At 37.5% G+C, this 19,885-nt stretch overlaps 1 protein-coding gene across 1 annotated transcript in view; it reads left to right on the top strand.

Annotated features, from left to right (window-relative positions):
• The window catches only part of LOC106918724 (ankyrin repeat- and BTB/POZ domain-containing protein 3-A), a 176,770-nt gene that overhangs the window by 138,985 nt on the left and 17,900 nt on the right, over positions 1-19,885 (top strand). Inside the window, exons 3-5 of the mRNA XM_014988708.2 lie at positions 11,004-11,211; positions 14,117-14,269; positions 15,762-15,927. Of these exons, the coding sequence (XP_014844194.2) occupies positions 11,004-11,211; positions 14,117-14,269; positions 15,762-15,927 (527 nt within the window). The remainder of the gene's footprint in view (positions 1-11,003; positions 11,212-14,116; positions 14,270-15,761; positions 15,928-19,885) is intronic.

Raw genomic sequence — 19,885 nt, 5'->3', positions numbered from 1 at the left:
CTTCATCTTAATGGAAGAAGCAACTACTATGGCTGTACTGTGATCATAAAGATGGAAGTTATCAACAATAATATTCAGTAAAGTTGGTACAGATGTGCTCCTCCGGCAGCCTGACCTGTTGATTTATGGCAACACGGATTCATATTTCATGTTTACACCTAATCCAGACACAACCATGTGATTGTTGCAGCTGAAATTCAGACTATTCAGGCCAGTCGGCGTTTTTCCAATCAGTTATTGTTCAGTTTTGTTGAACCAGGAGCGACAACAGGTTTGGCCTCCTGCTGCTGAAACCCATTTACTTTAAAGTTAGAGACGGTATTCCACTTACCTTGGTTCTAACTAGCGGTTATTTCAGCTGCTGTCGCCTTTCTTGAACCTGCATGCCCGTTCATCCATGACCTTTGACATCTACACGGCCTTTTTTCATCAAAACAACTCTTTCTCCCTTGGTATTTTCTCCTTCTAGTGCAGGAAAATCCCAGTATAATCTGAAATATTCATCATCATGTCATATTTCTTTCCTTTTCTGATGTTTGGTGTGAACTTAACCAAGTCATCTTCATCTATGAATACATTGAGTTGCAGCTATTTGCATAAAGTCATCAGTAAGAGCAATATTTTCAACTTTTAACAGTTCTCCAAAAACCTAAAGAGCTTTTTAACCCTTTTCTTTCTTTTTTCACATTCCAGTTCTTGAGGAAAAAAAAAGAACTGTTACGTCTTAAATATGATATTATAGAAGTCAGTACTTTAGAAAGAAGGACATGACATCCATCTAAACCTGAGTCTGAACTTTAGACGCTTCGTCCTTTAGTTAAATATTTACTAACTCTGTTCCAACTTTTCAGCTCCTAGCTCTGAAATTCTATTTTCTTTCTGTCAGACTGTGTTATCTTGATATCTCTGATAGATTACACCATAGAAATGGAAAAAAAAAACTGTGACAGTGTACCTGTCACACTTAAAGCTAGTTCTTTCTTTTTGTGTAAGAGATGTCAGCATAAAACTAGAAAACATGATATCATAATGAGATGTCGATACTGATTGAGGTTATCCCAGATTTAATCAACGCTCTGTTTATTTTCCAACATCATAATTTTCCCTCCACCTTTTATTACCTGAGCAAGATGGCTGCTGATACGCTTTTCACGCTTTAGTATTGTAATTTGTTACAACGCTGTAAGAAGAGATGGATGAGACACGACTTTATGCCAGATAAATCCTCTTTATTTCTTCACTTTAGACCCATATAATATGCATCTTTTTAATGCCCCACACATAAATGGTATTATTGGAAACAATGTGAATGTAGATTAGATATATGTTAGAAAGTCAGTTTGACTAGCTGAATACACTCACTGGCCACTTTATTAGGTACACCTGTCAAACAGGCTCAAAAGAAGATTGGAAAAACGTTGCCTGGTCTGATGAGTCTCGATTTCTGCTGCGGCATTCAGATGGTCGGGTCAGGATTTGGCGTCAGCAACATGAAATCATGGATCCATCCTGCCTTGGATCAACGGCTCAGCCTGGTGGTGGTGGTGCAGTGGTGTGGGGATATTTTCCTGGCCCATTAGTACCAACTGAGCATCACATCAACGCCACAGCCTACCTGAGTGTTGCTGCTGACCAGGCCCATCCCTTTAAACCACAGTGGACCATCTTCTCATGGCTGCTGCCAGCAGGATACGGCGCCATGTCATAAAACGCCAATCATCTCAGACTGGTTCCTTGAACAATGAGTTCACTGAACTCGACTGGCCTCCACAGTCCCCAGATCTCAGTCCAATAGAAAACCTTTTGGATGTGGTGGACCGGGAGATTCGCATTATGGATGTGCAGCCGACAAATCTGCAGCAACTGATGCTGTCATGTCAATACGGACCAGACTCTCTGAGGACTATTTCAGGTACCTTGTTCAATCAGTTCTGAAGGCAGAAGGGGGTCCAAACCGGTACTAGAAAGGTGTACCTAATAAAATGACCGTTGAGTATGCACCAATGTTAGAAAGTCAGTTTAAGTTGTCTATAATTTAAATTATAGAAGACAGCAGAGATATGATTGCCTAATTACATCCAAGCAAACCTTTGAAGTTGTTTTTTTTTCTCCAGCTGAATTTAAGGGTTTCTGCATAGTGGAGGGGGAGTGAATGGATATCCAGGACTGATGCAGCTTGTTGTTCACATGAGGTGACGATGTGGCAGCACTGACCTATGAAATCACTTGACAAATTGTCCAAATCGCAGAGAGAAAACAATCCAAGCAGGAAAGCAATTAAATGTAATTTGAATGATTGCAAAGTACCAAACCCAAATTTGATAATGTGATTGTGATTATTTGTCTTGAAACAATTCATCCTCAAATGTATAAACAGCTTGAGAAATTTGAGCTGCAGGAGTTGTGTGTGTATTTGATATGCTAGACTTTGATTTGTGAAACCAGGCCTTTCTTTGTGTGTGAAGCAGCTCTCTGGAGAAAGTAAACACTCAACAATCTATGTTTTTCATTAGCAATTATTGCCGCTGCGCCTGTCAGGTGAGAAAAGAGGATACTCAACATCGCCTCTCTCATTGACTCCAACAACCGAGGAACAGAGTGAATTTATCTGCGTTTAACACTCATGTTGCACTTTGTGCCAGAAAGACAGACAGCTGCAGCTAATGCAGGCTCACTAATAGCATTTTAAAATGGAGGCAGGAGGCTAATAGCAGTTTTAGAGTAATAAAACAATAAATCGATTTATCTGCTTTTCTTGCTTGCTCCTTGTTTTGCGTCTTTCAGGTTTGCTTTCTTTTCACTTTGTAACTGGTCTGATTTGCCAATTATCACACCTGCATGAAGTATTTCAGTCCCATGTGGAGGTAGTCGGCTTTTATTGTCTCTAATTCATTGTCTCTCCGTGAAACCTCCGGTGTTTGTAACTCGGGAAATGTCTTTGTGTTCAGTAGGGATGGTGTTTTCCACACATGAGTTTAGATAATTACTTACACACTCAATAATGGCATTTAAGGCGACATATTAAGGAAAATTCACATTTTGTTCTTCCTTCTGGGTTTCTGTTGCTACTGAAAGCAACCCGATTGTTTTAAAAAAAAACCAACATGCAGTCGTTTTTTGACAATAAGTTTATGTTTTTGGTATTTGGAAAATGACTAGTTTAAAAACCTCTGGAATGTAACCGTTACCTAGCAACCAGCGAAGCCCAACCTGTTACCAAGCAACCCAAGCGTAGCTCCAGCACATTTGGTCAACTGGTTTTTCCACTGTATGCACTGTACAATGGCTGCTGGAAAAGACACACATTTTGTTGTTGACTTTACTGTCCAGAAACCACTTGCTGCACTCTCGTTGTTTGTGCAGGAGGCTCCACTTATGCTTTTCAGAGATGGACAGTTGTATAACTGCGCATCTCTTTGCAGCTGTTTTCACATGAAAGTGTAAACGCTGAGTTGGGGTTGTGACCAGCAGAGAGAGAGAGAGGCCCGACAGCAGCTCGTCCTTAAAGGAGCTCAAAATAGACAGGACTCAGCAGACTAAAATATCATCATCTAAGAATGATTTTGTTCAAAAAATGTAATGATTATGTTTTGTATCGCCTATAGACCTATCCTAACCTTTTCAAGGGAACATAATAGTTCACCTTTAATGTTCTGCATATGTGTCTAGTAAGGTCCATCCCAGGCTGTAGCCTCAAAACCACCCTGCAGAAATCCTTTGACTGTTTTCTCACAGTTCTGCTTTTGGACAGGTTTCCTCAGAACTAGAGTAGAGAAAAAAAAAACATTTTGATCCGCTTTGCTAAGAGAAGGTCTTGGAATGGAAACATCCCTGAAATTTTTATTGAACAAATCCAACATCTTGTTTTCCCTGGAAAAGCAGCTGAGGAGCCATTGAAACGTTGGAAGTCCAGTTAGTGGAAATTGGCCGGGGATCCCGCTCCGAATTACAAAGTATGCAAATATAATTTAAATATATTTTTTATGTTGTTTTTAACTAAAAATAAGTTCCTGCATTTGATTCTTACAGAGTCAGTCACTGAAATCTCCTCTTTTGGTTAAATTTCATGTTAACTGATTTCCGCAGAGTAGGTTCAGGCATTTCTAAATTTACATTAAATTATTTTAAAAAGTTACTTTTCTAGCTCTAAAAGTATTTAGATTATTTTTAATCACCTTTTCTCTTGCCAGAGTTTATATTCCTTTCTTCAAATGCCTGGATCAAACACCAAATATGCAAATTAGGTGATTATGTCATGTAATGACCTCTTATAACTTTAATTATAGCCTTTAGCTGATTTCCTTGCAGAACTTGGCATGAAGCAGAGTTTGTTGTCTTTTCCTTCAGCTCTTTTCAGACTGCTCAGTGCTCTCTCCTGATCATCAGAACAAGGATGTCTGGAGGTCAGATAATTATTTCAGGATTGTTTTGTTTTGTTTTCCCTTCTTCTCCTTTCGCAAACTTGCATAAAATATTTCTGCATAGTTCTTCTAAATGTGCTAAATTATGTTAAAATGCTAATGCTAAGACAGTAGCCAGAATTAACTTTGTTGTTTATAACATAACTCATTGTTTCACCTGTATTAGGCTGAAAGTTTACATTATTAGGGGTATAATTAGTACTTTAAGGCACATGTGGGGCTGTAAATAGCAGCTCAGGATTTTCCTCCAGTGTATTATAAGCCTGGCGGGCCACCAGTCTTTACTTGTGCCCCCACCAGGCTTAACATTGCTTCTTTTTTTTAAAAGTCTTTTTAAAATGTTTGCATTGTCAAGTGATATTTTCACATTTCCTAAACATTTTTTAACTCAAAAACACGACGGCCGTAGCACCCAAACACCAGGCTTAAGAAGTTTTCTGGGGGAAACCTTGAATTTCCTGTTATTTTATCCAGATTCTGCTCCAGCTTGCTAGCAAGTTCAGTTAAACATCAGACATGTTGACAACTATATTAGATGTTATTTTCTTCTGACTTTGCGTGATTTGCAAGTGTTTGAAAGCTAACATGATAGGCTATATGCAATAAGACAGGAGCTGCGAGTGTTTAGCTGTAGCTGTTTATTCGTGTCAGAGTTTGTGTACTATCCTTTTAAGCAACTTTTGCTGCACAAACCAAATTTGTCTTTCATATGTTCCAGGGCTTTAAGCATTTATGGCACTTTTTAAAATGGTTACGATGAAACATAACATCTCATTTGACACAGTGGACACTAAAAGCCACACATATAAAAGTCATTTATTGTGCACTGATGCAGTCCCGCTTCATCCCCAGTAGGTTTCTGATAAAACACCACGTCTGTTTTTCTGGTGACTTTGGCTTTTCTGGTGCTTTGCTGTCGTTTCTGCTGCAGCAGACTGGAGCTAATGACCAAAAAGGAGTCACTGTGATGATCTCTGCTTTGATCCAGAAACAAACTTTCCCAAAAAGACATTTCACAGTATTTTACGACGTCTTGCATCACAGGGCTCCAATGGCTTGTTTCAGTTAGAATTTGCCTCAGAACAGAGGAGAAATAACCACATGAGAGGTTTGATGCTTGCTGCCTCCAATAGTGAACACATATGTGGTAGAAAACATGTCGATGATTCATGATTCAAAGCGAAATATTTAATTCCCCCGCTGTCTCCCATTGTGATTAAACAGATGGCTGCTGCTGCTGACTTCAAGTGTTCTTTGCAAGTGCTCCAGATAACCTGCTGTTGTTTTTGGAGTAATTTTTGTGTTTGGATCAAATCTAAACCAAAGAGAAGCAATGATTATTGTTATGCTCCAAACATGAAACATTTTTTAGATTTTTTTTTTTTTTTTTTAGATTGGCAGGCCGGCTTTAGAGAGAGCTGCAGAGATGAAGTAATGACAAAATAAGTATTTTTATCAGTGCCAAACCGTTTATGCCAGAAAATATGAATATACCAACCCCACAAGAAAGCATGGTAGTGGCAGCATTATGACACGGGACACCAGGACTACAATGAAATGGCTTCTGAACTTCTGTTTACAGATTAACCACAGAGGAATCGTCAAAACGTTCAGTAAAAAAGCAAAAAATATCTAGAGATTCACCAGCCAAATCTGTTCCTACAGAGTGAAAACCACATATAATTTATTTAATATTTCACCACAACAAATTTTGCTGGATTCTGCTCCACAGAAGTTATTGCGATAAACGATAATATTGTTGCTGGAGAACATCTTCAAGTAATAAATTGCATAATAATAACAATGCAAGAAATAAACTTTAAATTCTAATGAACATTTAACACTGGAAGACATTTTAAAGATCCAAAATAAATAAGCAAAACAGCAGAAATAACTAATAAAATGAGTAATCAAGTTTCTACAAACAAAAAAAGGTTTATGTGAGACCAAAGCACCAGAATGAAGACTTTTGTCATCCAGTTTTTGGTGGAAAAGAGAAAAACAATAAATCATTAAAATGGAAATTATTGAGTTTGTTTAAATTTATCATGCAATTAATTGATTTATTGCGACGGATCTACTTCTGTTTTGCAGTCGTTTGCTTCTTTCTGCTGGTCTGTTCAAATAAAAACCCCAATAAAACACATGAAAGTTTCTGTTTTCTCAAACAGATCTGAACAGCTCTAACTAAGCTCTCTGTATAAACCTCCTTTGTTGTTTTTTCCTTTTATCACGTTCTGTTTGGGCCAGTGTGGTATTTATTTTGAGTTGAGCATCAAGTGCTGCTCTGACGGCTGGGGTATTAACCCGAATGAATCACCATGCTGCTTCCGCAGGAAGACGGTTTATTTGTTCTCAGTTCTTTGTTGTCGGTCCTCTCGTTGGGAGTTAATGCCATGTTGCCTTCTCTTGTTGGATTTTTTTTTTTATCAATACAAACAATGCATCATGTTCCTATGATCTCAGAGCACAAGGAGACAAATTAGATGATGGATCAGTGATTTTCTTGTGACTCAGCCACCCTTGCTTCCCTCTGGAGCTTCTGCGCCTGCAAATAACGTCTTTACTTCGTCTTTTGCTTATCACATTCCTTAAATCAGCTTGGGAAACTAAAACTAATAAGCCATTAGCCTCTGATTTAGCTAGCCTGAAACTCCTTTATGTGTGCTACATCCCAGCAGATCAAATATCCATTAAGCACAGACGGTTATCTGTGACCTTCTTTCAGGTATTTTATATCAACCGATGATTAATTTCAGCCCGAGAACTGCTGGTAAAAGTAACTGCTTCTCCCTGTTGATGATGACATGTTCTGTAATTGACTGTGATTAATATTTGCCATCGAATTGCTAATGTGCCCCAAAGGCAGAGCTCTGAGATGGCCGTATTACTAACCGATGATTAAATGTCCACAACGTGTCCTCCGGGTGGCGATAGGCCTTGACAGTGAGTCAGAGGACGGGGAAGGAATCGTCCGTCCCCGTCGCAGCGCTTCAAAGCTCTGGCTCACAGATGGCGATAAGCAATATTTCCTTTTACAATGAGGATGAATTAGCTGCTAACTCTGGAAACCAGCAAAGGCCATCGTTAAATTTTATTTTTATGACTCTGTCTTAATGCAACAGTAGTTACTGTTATGCAAAAAAAAAATCATCTTAAATCTTCAGTTCTGTGTTAATAAATGTTCAAATATTGATGTTTAAGCTCATTTTTTGTTTTTAAGTATATTTGGAAACGCATATTTAAGACAGAAGATGTTATGTGTAAGGATTTTTTTTATCAGTCAGGCACTGAAAATTGGTAAAATAAAAACTAAAAGCTCGTCAGTCAGCTTATATTACTTATTGTTAGCATTTTGCTACTAAGGTCATATGCTACTTTAAGCATTTATCTACCTCATAATCGAATAACATTCCCATCAGTCAGCTTGTATTGTTAACATTAGTGTGGATGCTAACACACTGTTAGCACGCTGCCATATGCTAATTTTATTTTTAATCAAAAACATTCCCATCAATCCTCTTTTGTTGCTTATTGTTAGCATTGCATTAAATGCTAACACACTGTCAGCATGCTGCCTTAAGCTAGTTTTACTTTTAGTTTAAAAAAATTCCTCTCAGCTTTTATTGCTTATTTTTAGCAATACCTTGAATCTTAACACACTATTAGCATTTGTGACATCAAATGCTAGTTTTAGCATCTAGCTACCTCATAATAAAATAACATTTCCACCATTCAGCTTGTAATTGTTAGCATTGTGCTATTTATAGCATGCTGCCATGTGCTACATTTAGCATAACAACCTCATAATCAAATAACATTCCCAACTGTCAGTTTGTACTGTGTATTGTTAACATTAATGTGGATGCTAGCACACTGTTAGCATGCTGCCATATGCTAATTTTATTTTTAATCAAAAACATTCCCATCAATCCTCTTTTGTTTCTTATTGTTAGCATTGCATTAAATGCTAACACACTGTTAGCTTGCTGTCGTGTACTAGTTTTACCATTTAGCTACCTCATAGTCAACATAACTTACAGCTTTTGCTGTTAGCATTGCTTTAATGATTACCAAATATTAGCATGGAAGAGCTATTTATGTGATTTTGATGTACAAATTTTGGCTCAAATCACCTTCCATAATCAATATCATATATGTAAACTTTTGTTTTTGGAGTTATATGTCTATTTTACTGAGTTTTCTACACTGTATCTGAGTATGACAATAGAAGAAGACAAGCTAAGTCGACAGCTGATGTTTTCATGAGTTGCTGCAGTTTGTAACATTAGCAATAGTTTCTCTTTTAAGCATTTTTACAGGAAAAGGGGAAGAAAGTTTTCCCGGTTCTGAGTCCTTCCGACTCGAATAGGAGTTGGCTTGGAGAAACGAAGGCAGTAAGCTGTCCCCTGTGATTAATTCAGATGAGCTGAAGCATGAACCCCACAGGAGTGTTGCTTGGATAATTACAGCAGAGAAGACGGGAGCAAACGTCGTCCTGCTGACAAAATCAAAGTCACAGAAACAATTAACGAAGCCAAAGAAATCTTGTTTATCGTCTTTGACCAGGTTGTAGCTGAGAGGGACGGCTGCGGTTTTTACTGCTTGTGTTGAGTCTCTTATTTTAGTTGTTGTTGGGGTTTTTTATTATTTATTTAAGAAGCAATCGTGTGGTGTGTTTTCCAAACCCCTCAGGAGCGTTGTCAGTTCTTGAAGCTGCAGTCTCCTGTTTTCTCTCTTTAATCCTCGGACAGCAGGATGTTCCACCTTCAAAATACACATTTCAGCTATAAGTTTTGCCTCCTTCAAGGTTATAAATCTGCTACTACTTCTTGAATATTAAGCACACTGCATGCAAGTTTTGTTCTTAATGGATTCCCATAGATCCAACAGAGTGATAACAATTCCTCTCACTGCGTTGTTTTTCTTCATTTTTCACACTATTATATTTCAAATCCCTCATCAATCAAAGTAATGCATTTTTTTCTTCTCCTTGTTTGTATTCCTTACAGAAACAGAAAGCTCCAATGTTCCAGTAAACTGAATGAATAATTAGATCAACAGAGGAATACATTTATCTGCGAAATAAACCCTGCAGCCTGACTCTGCAATATTTTCCCTCTTGCAGCCTTTTAATCATTATTCTTAAATGCATCACTAATGACCTGATCGATCACAGCTGTGAACGCTGTGAATCTGAGCATTATGCTGAACGTCAGGGCTAAATATCTGCTTCTGTGCCGTGGATGTGCCAAATTTTAAAAGTTGAATTTCACACCTCCTCTGAAATCCGCTTTTTAAAATATTCTTCACTCCTGCTGGGCACAAACTCAGCTGGAATTAAATCGTGCTTCAAGCAATAAATAAAATATCATGCAGACGAAAAAATCTGTATTCAAACTCTGTGGTTGCAGATGTGTCAAACTCGAGGCCTGGGGGCCAAATCTGGCCCGCTGTAGCTTTTTATGTGGCCCTCTAGACTCCAAATTACATCAGTGAGTTCTTCACAAATCTGCAAAATTCACACAAAATCAACAAATCTCCACATTTTTTCTGATTTTGCCTCAAATTTCTGTCAAAATTGATCAGTCACATTTAATGACATGCATCATCGTAAATATTGTAGAAATTCCTTACAAACATTTCTAAATTAGCACCACAGAATCTGTAAAAAACACATAAAACAATCACAAAATGCTGTAGGAACAGCCATTTATTGATATTTTTTACAGTTTAATTTGTTTATATATATTCTGGCACAAGAACATTCAGATTTTTTATATAACCCAAAATTAAAATAAGTTTGACATCCCTGCCTTTTAGGATTAAATGATAATCCCTGTGATTTTTGGAGATATTGTTGCTTTTCTTGGATAAAAACGGGCCGTACCTTTACAAAAGTTACATTTTTAAACCCACTTTAATTAAAACACGTCTAAAGTTTTACAGCTGTTAAAACATTGATTCATGAATTTTTTATCATGTTTTTCTGTAATTTTGCCTTCTGTATATATTATATTAATCTTCACCACTCAGCCGGATGTTAGTTAGTTAAAAAAAAAAAAAGTGTCAATAATTAAAATAAATCTGTTCAGTTCATTTTGTTTGTCTCAGAATTGCAAGATTAAAATTAGATATTTAGTTTTTTCAGAGTTACACTGTAAAAATGTTACCCAGTGGGATTAAATCAGTATTCCCAATCTGAATCACCACTTTAACAAAACTTACCTAAATTCTCCACTCAAGCAATTAGAAATACTCTAAATCAAACAATTAGACAATTTCCTGCGCGTTTTAAATAAGCTTTGCTGGTTATTAAGTGAAATATTTCTGCTGTGAACTGACCCAGGATAAATGAACTGAACGAAACTGAAACTGAACAAAGGAGAAAATCAGAGCTTATGTGTGTAGGATGGCTCTTAAGACAGCAATTTTCCACTCAAGACAGCGTGGGCACATGGTGGCTTAATCAATAGATGGGCTTTGTGTATCAGGGGAGCGCATTTCCTTTTTACGTCAACTAAACCTGCGATTTACGGCTCGGTTTTAATGAACGAGGCTGATTGTTGTCATGTTTTCCAGGTGATTTGGTTTCCCGGGCCATGCATCACCTGCAGCCGTTACACATCAAGAACCCGAGCAACGGGACGCCGGTCCACCAGAAGAGCAGCTCCACGGTCCACTGGGAACCCGAAGCGCTCTACACCCTCTGTTACTTCATGCACTGCCCACAGATGGAGTGGGAGAACCCCAACGTGGAGCCGTCCAAAGTCACCCTACAAACCGAGAGGTGAGACGCTCACTTACCTTCCAGGTATTATTATTATTATTGTGAAATTAATTAACGAGAGATAGTCGGGCTGCACCAACTCGCTTTTTATTTCCAAAACGATGCAGATATTTGATGTTTAATGTCGGCCAAGACAGAAAAGCAGTGCTGACTTCACTTACAATGTTTGGTTTTTATTTAATGTATTGTAACTATGTGAAAACATAAGTTAAATCCACTTAATTTATTCACTTAAATCCAAATTTATTGCTCACTGTACACCACAGAATTTGCTGAAAAAAGAACATTTCCTCTATAAAATCTTAGAAATTTCCTAGAATAAACAAGGAAGTTTCTAAGATTGAAAAGTCAAAAATCTGCTAAAACAATCCTCTGGTGTTTTTAGATTAATCTCAGGAATTAAATAGAAGAAATAAGAAAATTTATGAATGTCAAAAGTAAAAACAAATCGCTACAAATAGCCTTAGATACTTTTAAATTAATATTGGAGATTAAATGGAAATTTATTGGTGTCATACATCAAAAATTGCTAGAGAAAACTCAGATTTCTTTATACCAATCTCAGAAATTAAATTGAAAAATTAGGAAATTTTTGAATGTCAAAAGTCAATAACTTGCTAGAAAAAACTCAGATACTTTTATATTAATCTAATAAATTAAATGGGAAAAAAATTAGAAATCTTAGTTTGAAAAGTTAAAAATTCAGATGTTTTTAGATGGACCTCAGGAATTAAATGGAAAAAATAGAACATTTCTGAGTGTCAAAAGTTAAATATTTGATAAAAAAAAAACTTCAGAAATTTCTAAGTTTCTTTCTCAAAAATTTCTGTGCCTCATTTCAAACTTTCAAAAAAAATTCTAGCAAATTAGGACTTTTTTTGATTAATCTCAAAATGTCTGAGTTCTTTGGCGAGTTCTTATTCGTAACACATCGTCGTTTAATTGAGTTCAACTAAACTGCGGCCAAAGTCACGTTGTGTCCGCTCGTCTTTTTCAGTTAAATACAAAGTTACGATTTACACTGTGGAGCAGAAGTGCTGGTTTCTAGTCCTGAAACTTTTAGCTGAGTCTCAACTTTAACACCCCTGAGTGAAATAATAAGATATTTAACAGATTCAGATTTACTAAACTCTGCAAAATGTGACTTCTGGCAACTGAGTCGATTTTTGCATCTGTCCTTTTAACCTTCCAGCCAAGCTGAGTACAGGCTCACAATAAAAACCTACATTTCTACGTTCTTGCTGAAGATATTTGCTCCAGCAGCGTGGGCCGGTCAGTGCTGACTCTTGCCAAAGCCTGCAGCTTCTTGATGGACAGATATTCCAACATCTTTCTCGCTTTCTTCCTCGCCGAGGAACGCTGAAACTCCATCGGGGCGACCCTTGGGAACGTGAGGAATGTCAAGGCGGAGTGACACGTCAGCAGAGTTTCCATCCCTCTGAGACAAAACTCTGCTTAGCATTCAGCTGAAAGCTTGGAGACGAGCAGCAAGGACCTGAATGAATCTGCAGGATGACAAGCAAAGTGATTAAATATGATGAAAAAGTTCAATTGAAACTAAATAGGAGAGGCAAGGTTACATTTGCAAAAGAACTGCAGAGTGTTCATTGATTTATTTAAAAAAATAATTAAAATGTAGACTAGACTAGATGCTTAATTATTAAATGGTATTACAGCGATGACGTTTTGATGGATAAGATTAGAGTTATGTGATTTAATTTACCATATTGGATAACTTTAAGGTTTTACTCTGTAATTACATGTGGATATTGTTTCTGAAGGTCAGATAATCTGAACGTTGCGTACTTACAAAAGTTTATTGAATACTGACATGAAAAAGTGCAGCGAATTAAATTTAAGTACAATTTTTGTGAAATGGAGTTAAGCGATAACGATACATATGAATATAGATGTTTTTTATTATTATAAATGTGAATAAATGAATCATAATTGGGTTTAAAAATCTGTTTACACACGACTGAAGTGTTCTACCATTATAGATAAACTAATAAAAAGTAAAAAAGCAAAAATCATCATTAAAAGAATCGGCATTCATCGAAGTGGTGCAAAAAATTTGCTTAAATGAAACAAGGGAATTTTCCAAACCAAGTTAATTTAAAGCTCAATTTGATCAAAGTTAAATATATATATATATATATATATATATATATATATATATATATATATATATATATTTTTTTTTTTTTTATTTTTTTTTTTTTTACAGAATATAAACTGTAAATACTTTTAATTTACACTACTGCTTTGTTTTCATCCATCACTGCTGTTTTAAAGAGGTGAAATATAGTTTAAATTGACTTCCCACAGAAATCTGAATCCTTTCCCTTTCTGACGCCCCTGGTTTTATCCTGCGTCAGATAAAATCACTCTGCTGACGTTTCCCTGCAGGAGGAGAAACACAGTGCAGGCAGAGCGCCGCGTGGGTTATTTTTAGATTGATTAATCTAAAAAACACACTTTTATAATAAATTATGAAGAATGCACACATCATTTATCAGTCAGGCCACTGCTCTTTGTGATAAATGAGGGTAATAACAGCACTTAGGGAGGTTACCACTCCTAGATCTCTTTCAGCTCTGAATTGTCCCTGTAATAAATTTTAAGTATTGATTTTGTGTTGCTGCCTCTCTAATGTCTATCAGGACATCTTTAATGAGTTTAGTTTGAGCCTCAAAGGGAACCAACGTCTCTATTAACTGTTTACGCCAGGCTGGGATTTTATCTAATGGTGTAAATTATTAATATTTCTACACTGAAATTGTGTAACGAGTGTAACTTACTCGCACAGAGCTGCTGAACAAATCATTACCCTCGTCAAATTTAATGTAATCTGACTCTGAAATGACTGATGCTAATCATTACTGAACCCTGTTCTGCTCTGCAGGCCGTTCTTGGTTCTGCCTCCGCTGATGGAGTGGATCCGTGTGGCCGTCGCCCACACCGAACACAGACGCAGCTTCTCCGTCGACAGCGACGATGTGAGACAGGCCGCCAGGCTGCTGCTGCCCGGGGTGGACTGCGAGCCGCGGCAAATCAAGTAAGACCGAAAACAAAGTCCAAATACGCCGTACGGGCTTCGGCTCCTGGCTCTTTGAGCAAATTTCTCACTGGTTTTGGTTAAAACCTGATTGGAGACGTGTACCGCAAACTCTCCCACCGTCTTCTGCATGTTTCCTCTAAATAAATATGTTTATTTAAATATGTGTGGGAATTATTTTCAAATAGTAAAAGTTATAACTTATCCGACATCCCAACTTCCTTCCTGATCCTTCCTATTCCTGTCTCTGTAACTGTGATTTTTGGTAGATTATAGGACGAAAGCAAACAGCCACAATTACTTTATCCTCCATGGTTTTTTTTCCCTGAGATTACGTCAGAAAATGCACCAGAGAGACGTAGCTGAGTCTCTCTGATTGGTTGATTCCCCACATCGAGCGGCGAACGCCTGTACGCCCGCCAAACGCTTCAGATTGTCCTGGAAACGCGACGCAGGGCAGAGCCTCCACGCAGACTCTGAACGTAAACCAGAATGACTCTCAATTCGAGTTTGGTGTGAACGCAACATCAGCCGAATATCATCAGCGTATAGATTTATAAAAATGTAATCAGTGAGTTCAGTTTATTTGTTCAAGGTTGTTTGGTGACCTGCTGGTTTTAGCATCACAGTATAACACAAGAAACAATTCACAAAATATCGTTACGAATGACTCTTCAGTTTTGGTTTGGTTGCTAAATGAAAACAAAACAGTTGGAAAATTGTTTAATTGTTTGCAAAACAGAACGAACCATGTTGTTTTTACTCAGAATCCCTTTTATCTTGAAAAAGTAGTAAAAACAAAAGTTTTAATGCACAAATGGAGATATTTTAATTTTTCAGTTGGACCAGCAGCCATCTAAGCTGCAGTTGCTATTTTAAAAACATTTTCTCACAAATGCGTCTAACTCTTTCTGAGTTAAAACATCAGTATTGTAGACAGAAAATCAAAAATCTGCTAAGCTTTTGTCTCTCTCATGCAGAAATCAATGATTTTAAGGATTTTATCACAGAGTCATGGGCTAACAGTCCTTCCACTTCAAACATGTGCAGAGATGAAACAAACAGAACGGCGAAGGTGTTTGTTACCAATTAGCATCTCTTTTCAAAATGCCACGTATAATTGTCAGGTAGAATCAGAATAATATTGTGAAGAGGTTTCCCTGCGACCCTGTTGAGAACCGGATCAGCAGCAGCTGTTCGCAGCATCAATTAAGAGTCATTAGAGAGAGAAAACGAGTCGCAGCAGAAGCCTCACCTGGAGGAGGCAGAAGACTGAGCACTTGGCTCAGATATGAGTGAGTCGTTTCTGAGTGTAAACAGCTCGATGCGTATGGACTAGGTTCTGGTTTAAGCCGGGAAAAGCTGAGCAATAATCATTCCCGCTCTCTCCCGGCGTCCTTTGGGGAGATGAATGCCCACTGATTCCCCAAATCCATTTCTGAGATAAGCCCCCACTTAGTCACGATAATGTATCTGCCGCCTCCATCTGCAGAGCCGAAGATTGTTTCTGCGCCACCCGGAAGCTGGACGCAGCCTCCACCGAGGCCAAGTTCCTGCAGGATCTGGGCTTCAGGATGCTCAACTGCGGCCGGACGGATCTGGTCAAGCAGGCCGTCAACCTGCTGGGGCCCGACGGGATCAACAGCATGAGCGAACAGGTGTGACACACACACACACACACACACACACACACACACACACACACACACACACACACACGTAACCCCACACACACACACACACACACACACACACACACACACACACACACGTAACCCTTCTTAAGACACACACACACACACACACACACACACACACACACACACACACGTAACCCTTCTTAAGAGCCCACTGCACTGGACCCCATTGAAAACCTCCTGGTTATTCCACCAAATACTGATTCCTGAACTCTTCCTGAGTTAAAACATCAGTATTGTAGTTTCTGAATGAGTATGAATTTGTTTTCTTTGCATTATTTGAGGTTGCATCTTTTTCGTTATTTTGATCATTTCTCATTTTCTGCAAATTAATATGAAATTTTTGCTTGGAATTTGAGAGACATTGAATAAAAAAACAATGTTCATTTTACTCAAACATATACCTATAAAAAGAAATAAAATCAGAGAAACTGATCATTTTAAGTGGTCTATTAATTTTATCCAGAGCTGTATGTTAGTCTCAGGTCCAGTAGGTTGAATTCACGACAAACACCTTCAGGTTCACTGCATTTATTATAACAGAAGAGGAAATCAAGTTGGTGGTTATCATCATTCCAGCAGCTTCTGCCTCTAAACATTAAATAAAATACATAATAAATAATCCTAAACAAACTACAAAGCATTAACTCCCAGTTAGCAGTTTGTAAAATTAAGCATAGCTAAAATGAACATTAATAATGATAACCATTAAAAACAAACAAAACATAGCTAAATTACTCATGAAACACTGTAAATGATTAAGAACATTCCACGGTTACCGACACCGACAGCAACGGAAAAAAAGGGGGAGGAGCTGTCAGTTACTGGTTGCTATGGTAACCACCAACTGCCAAGAGCAGAACTTAAAACACCAACAAATGTCTGAAGAAACAACTTGTTGACTTGACAAAATGTATCCAAAGAATAGATGAGCAAATTTTGACAAAGTGTCCTGGACCACAAATCTTTGTTTATTTTGCATAATAGTCACATTGCGCCGCATTTGACATATTGTGTGGAAGTTTGGGGCAATACATGCAAAACAGATTTCCTCCTGTTGTACGTAATATATAAAAGATCTTTCCGAATATTATATAAGTGGGAAACTGTACAATTCATGTTTAAAGTAAGAAACCATCAACAAAGTCATGCGAATGGAAATTATTGAGCTTATTTTAATTTAGCATGCGATTAATTGATTTATTGATTATTGTGAGAGGCTCTTACCTACTCCTACATGTACAGTTGAAACCAGATATTTATGCTTAATAAAAAGACACAAACACATTTTTATCCTCCTTTTCTAAAGTTTAATCAGAACAAACCTTTCTTGTTTTTGGTCAAATAGGATTAATAAAATTATTTATATTTGCTAAATGCCAGAAAACTTGATGAGAACATTTTTTGTAACTTCTCGAGCATCACGTTGGTTGGACATTCGCATCTTCCATCCATCTGTACATAGGCTCATCTATTCATTGATCCACGTATCCATCCATCCATTTATTCATCCATCTAGTTATTGAGACGTTACAGATAAAAACTTGCTTAACTCTCTTTTAATTTTTAATATTGGAATCTGAAAAACGCCTCTTAGACTAGCTTTCTATTAAAAATCTAATTATTTCTGAATATTTGATCTCCTCTCTGAATTACTGTTCTCAAATTAAAGGTTCATTCTGAGGTTTTTTACTGATCTTTACCAGTGGTACCAGAGGTTCGGACTGCGTTGTAATTGTGCCGTTTTTAACTGCAATCATGGTCGATTATCTTTACTTATTCTTGGAATCCAACCAAATGAGTCAATCTCAATTTATTTGAACTACTGATAAAAAAAAAGAAAAACAGAAATCACATTTATAGAAAAAAGGTGATTCATTCAGGTAATTATCTTTAAATCATTACTTATGTTCAGTTTGGTCATTTCTGGTCGAAATGACTGTCTGAAAGACCTTTTGAACCTCAATTTATGTCCTGCAGATAATCAACAGCACACTGCAAAAACACAAAATCTTACAGCGTGTTTTAGGTCTTGCTTTTAGTGCAAATATCTTAGTACACTTGAAATAAGGCAAAACTAATTTACAAGTAGCTTTTCAGCAAGAAATAGGAACTTGTTTTAATAAAATAAATACTTGGTAAGATTTTCTGTTTTTGCAGTGTTCTAACTTATCAAAATAAGAGCTTCATTATTATTTCACTTATGTTTATACATATAACATGAGTAAAATTTTATCTGCCAACGAGGAACCCGTCTTTTGGTTGTGAAGGGTTAATATATTAAGGAAAAGCTTTTAAATTAGGTCACCGGTTGCCATGGTGATTCCCTACTTTTCTCACAGAAAACTTGAAATAATTTCAAAACATGGAATAATTTTGAAATGCCAGTTTAATAAGTACTTTTTTTTATCAATATTAAGAACTTACTGAGTCTTATATCGTGCTGAAAAGTTACTTTTAAGTTAATTTTGTCTACTTTCAAGGTTACTATGATATTTTGCATTTGAAACTAGACCAGAATTACTTGAATTTTCTGTTTTTGCAGTGCCAACCACATGCAGGCTTTCCCGCCCACACACATTGTTCTCTGAGCTCAGAAAGAAAGAGAATGGAAACTTTACTGTAAGCACGGCAGAGCGTTGTTTCCATTCATCAGAGGCGCTGAAGTGTTTTCAACAGGCTTCTGCAAAGCCGACTTCAATCATATGTCTGACTCGGGCCATTATGTTCAGCAGAGGCCTTTTATGAGCCGCTCGTAACCCGCTGCAGCACTTTATGTCAGAGACTCGTATCCCTCTGTGGTCATTCAGTCTTTAGTATTTCCTGGAAAACTGATCTAGTTAATCAGGAGGCCGTTATGGCCACCAATGGCCGCCATGATGAGTTCAGATAGGAAGACGAGCCGCAGCTTTTACTTTATTGCTCTTTTAACATCTTGTGGTCTCTCATCTGGTTGAGAGAGAATTACAAGGGTATAAAACCATAATTTAATACAAATTATAGTGTCTCGCAAAACTATTCATGCCTCTTTAATTTTTTTATAATAAAATGTTCTTTAAATATTTGTTAAAATTATCACTATGTTGTGACAGCTACTATCGAAGAAATGACCAAGAACAACCAGAGTCAGCAGGAGATTCTTGAGGCTCTCAATCAAGCTTGTGTACTCGCTGCTAAATGTACTAACGGCAGAGAAAATGTAAAAACCATGCATCAATTTATTCCTTTGCTCCATAAATGTGTTGTTCTATCATATAAATAACCAATAAAATACAGTGAAATGTGCTGATTTTTTGTGTTTAAGAATAAACTCTCAAAACGCTTGTAGCTTAAAAATCTGAAAGCCAGATTAGCTTTCACTGATCGCCGCTAGGAATCACCGATACCTTCACCGACTGATGGAGGCGGAAATTCCCAAATGCACCTGATGCAGTAAAAGTGGGACTGAGCAGTGGAACGAGGAGAAGCTGCAGAATCAGGTTCAGATTTAATACTTACCTCCACTCTGGATAAACCGAACGATGTAGTTCGAACTTCGACTTTCTATAAAATACAAAAAGAAAAAGAACAATTTACTGATCTGGGACTGAAAGGCAGGAGATCCAGAGGATGGATTCATGGATGGATGGATGGATGGATGGATGGATGGATGGATGGATGGATGGATGATAGGAAACGTGGATGGATGGATGGATGGATGGATGGATGGATGGATGGATGGATGGATGGATGGATGATCGGAAACATGGATGATGGATGGATGGATGGATGGATGAATGAATGAATGGATGAATGAATGGATAACCAGTCGTTTGGATGAAGGAGGTTTTCCTGTGATGACAGGAAGTCGGCGTCTCCTGCTTTCCCTGGTTTCCTGCAGCTCTGCCCGGTTTTCACCTCCCGAGTTGTTTACAGTGAA

The sequence above is a fragment of the Poecilia mexicana genome, unplaced genomic scaffold (genome assembly GCF_051168715.1).
Source record: "Poecilia mexicana isolate PSO_F unplaced genomic scaffold, ASM5116871v1 scaffold_23, whole genome shotgun sequence".
NCBI lineage: Eukaryota > Metazoa > Chordata > Actinopteri > Cyprinodontiformes > Poeciliidae > Poecilia > Poecilia mexicana.
The sequence above is the reverse complement of the archived record's forward strand: the minus strand, read 5'-3'. Positions and strand labels throughout refer to the sequence as shown.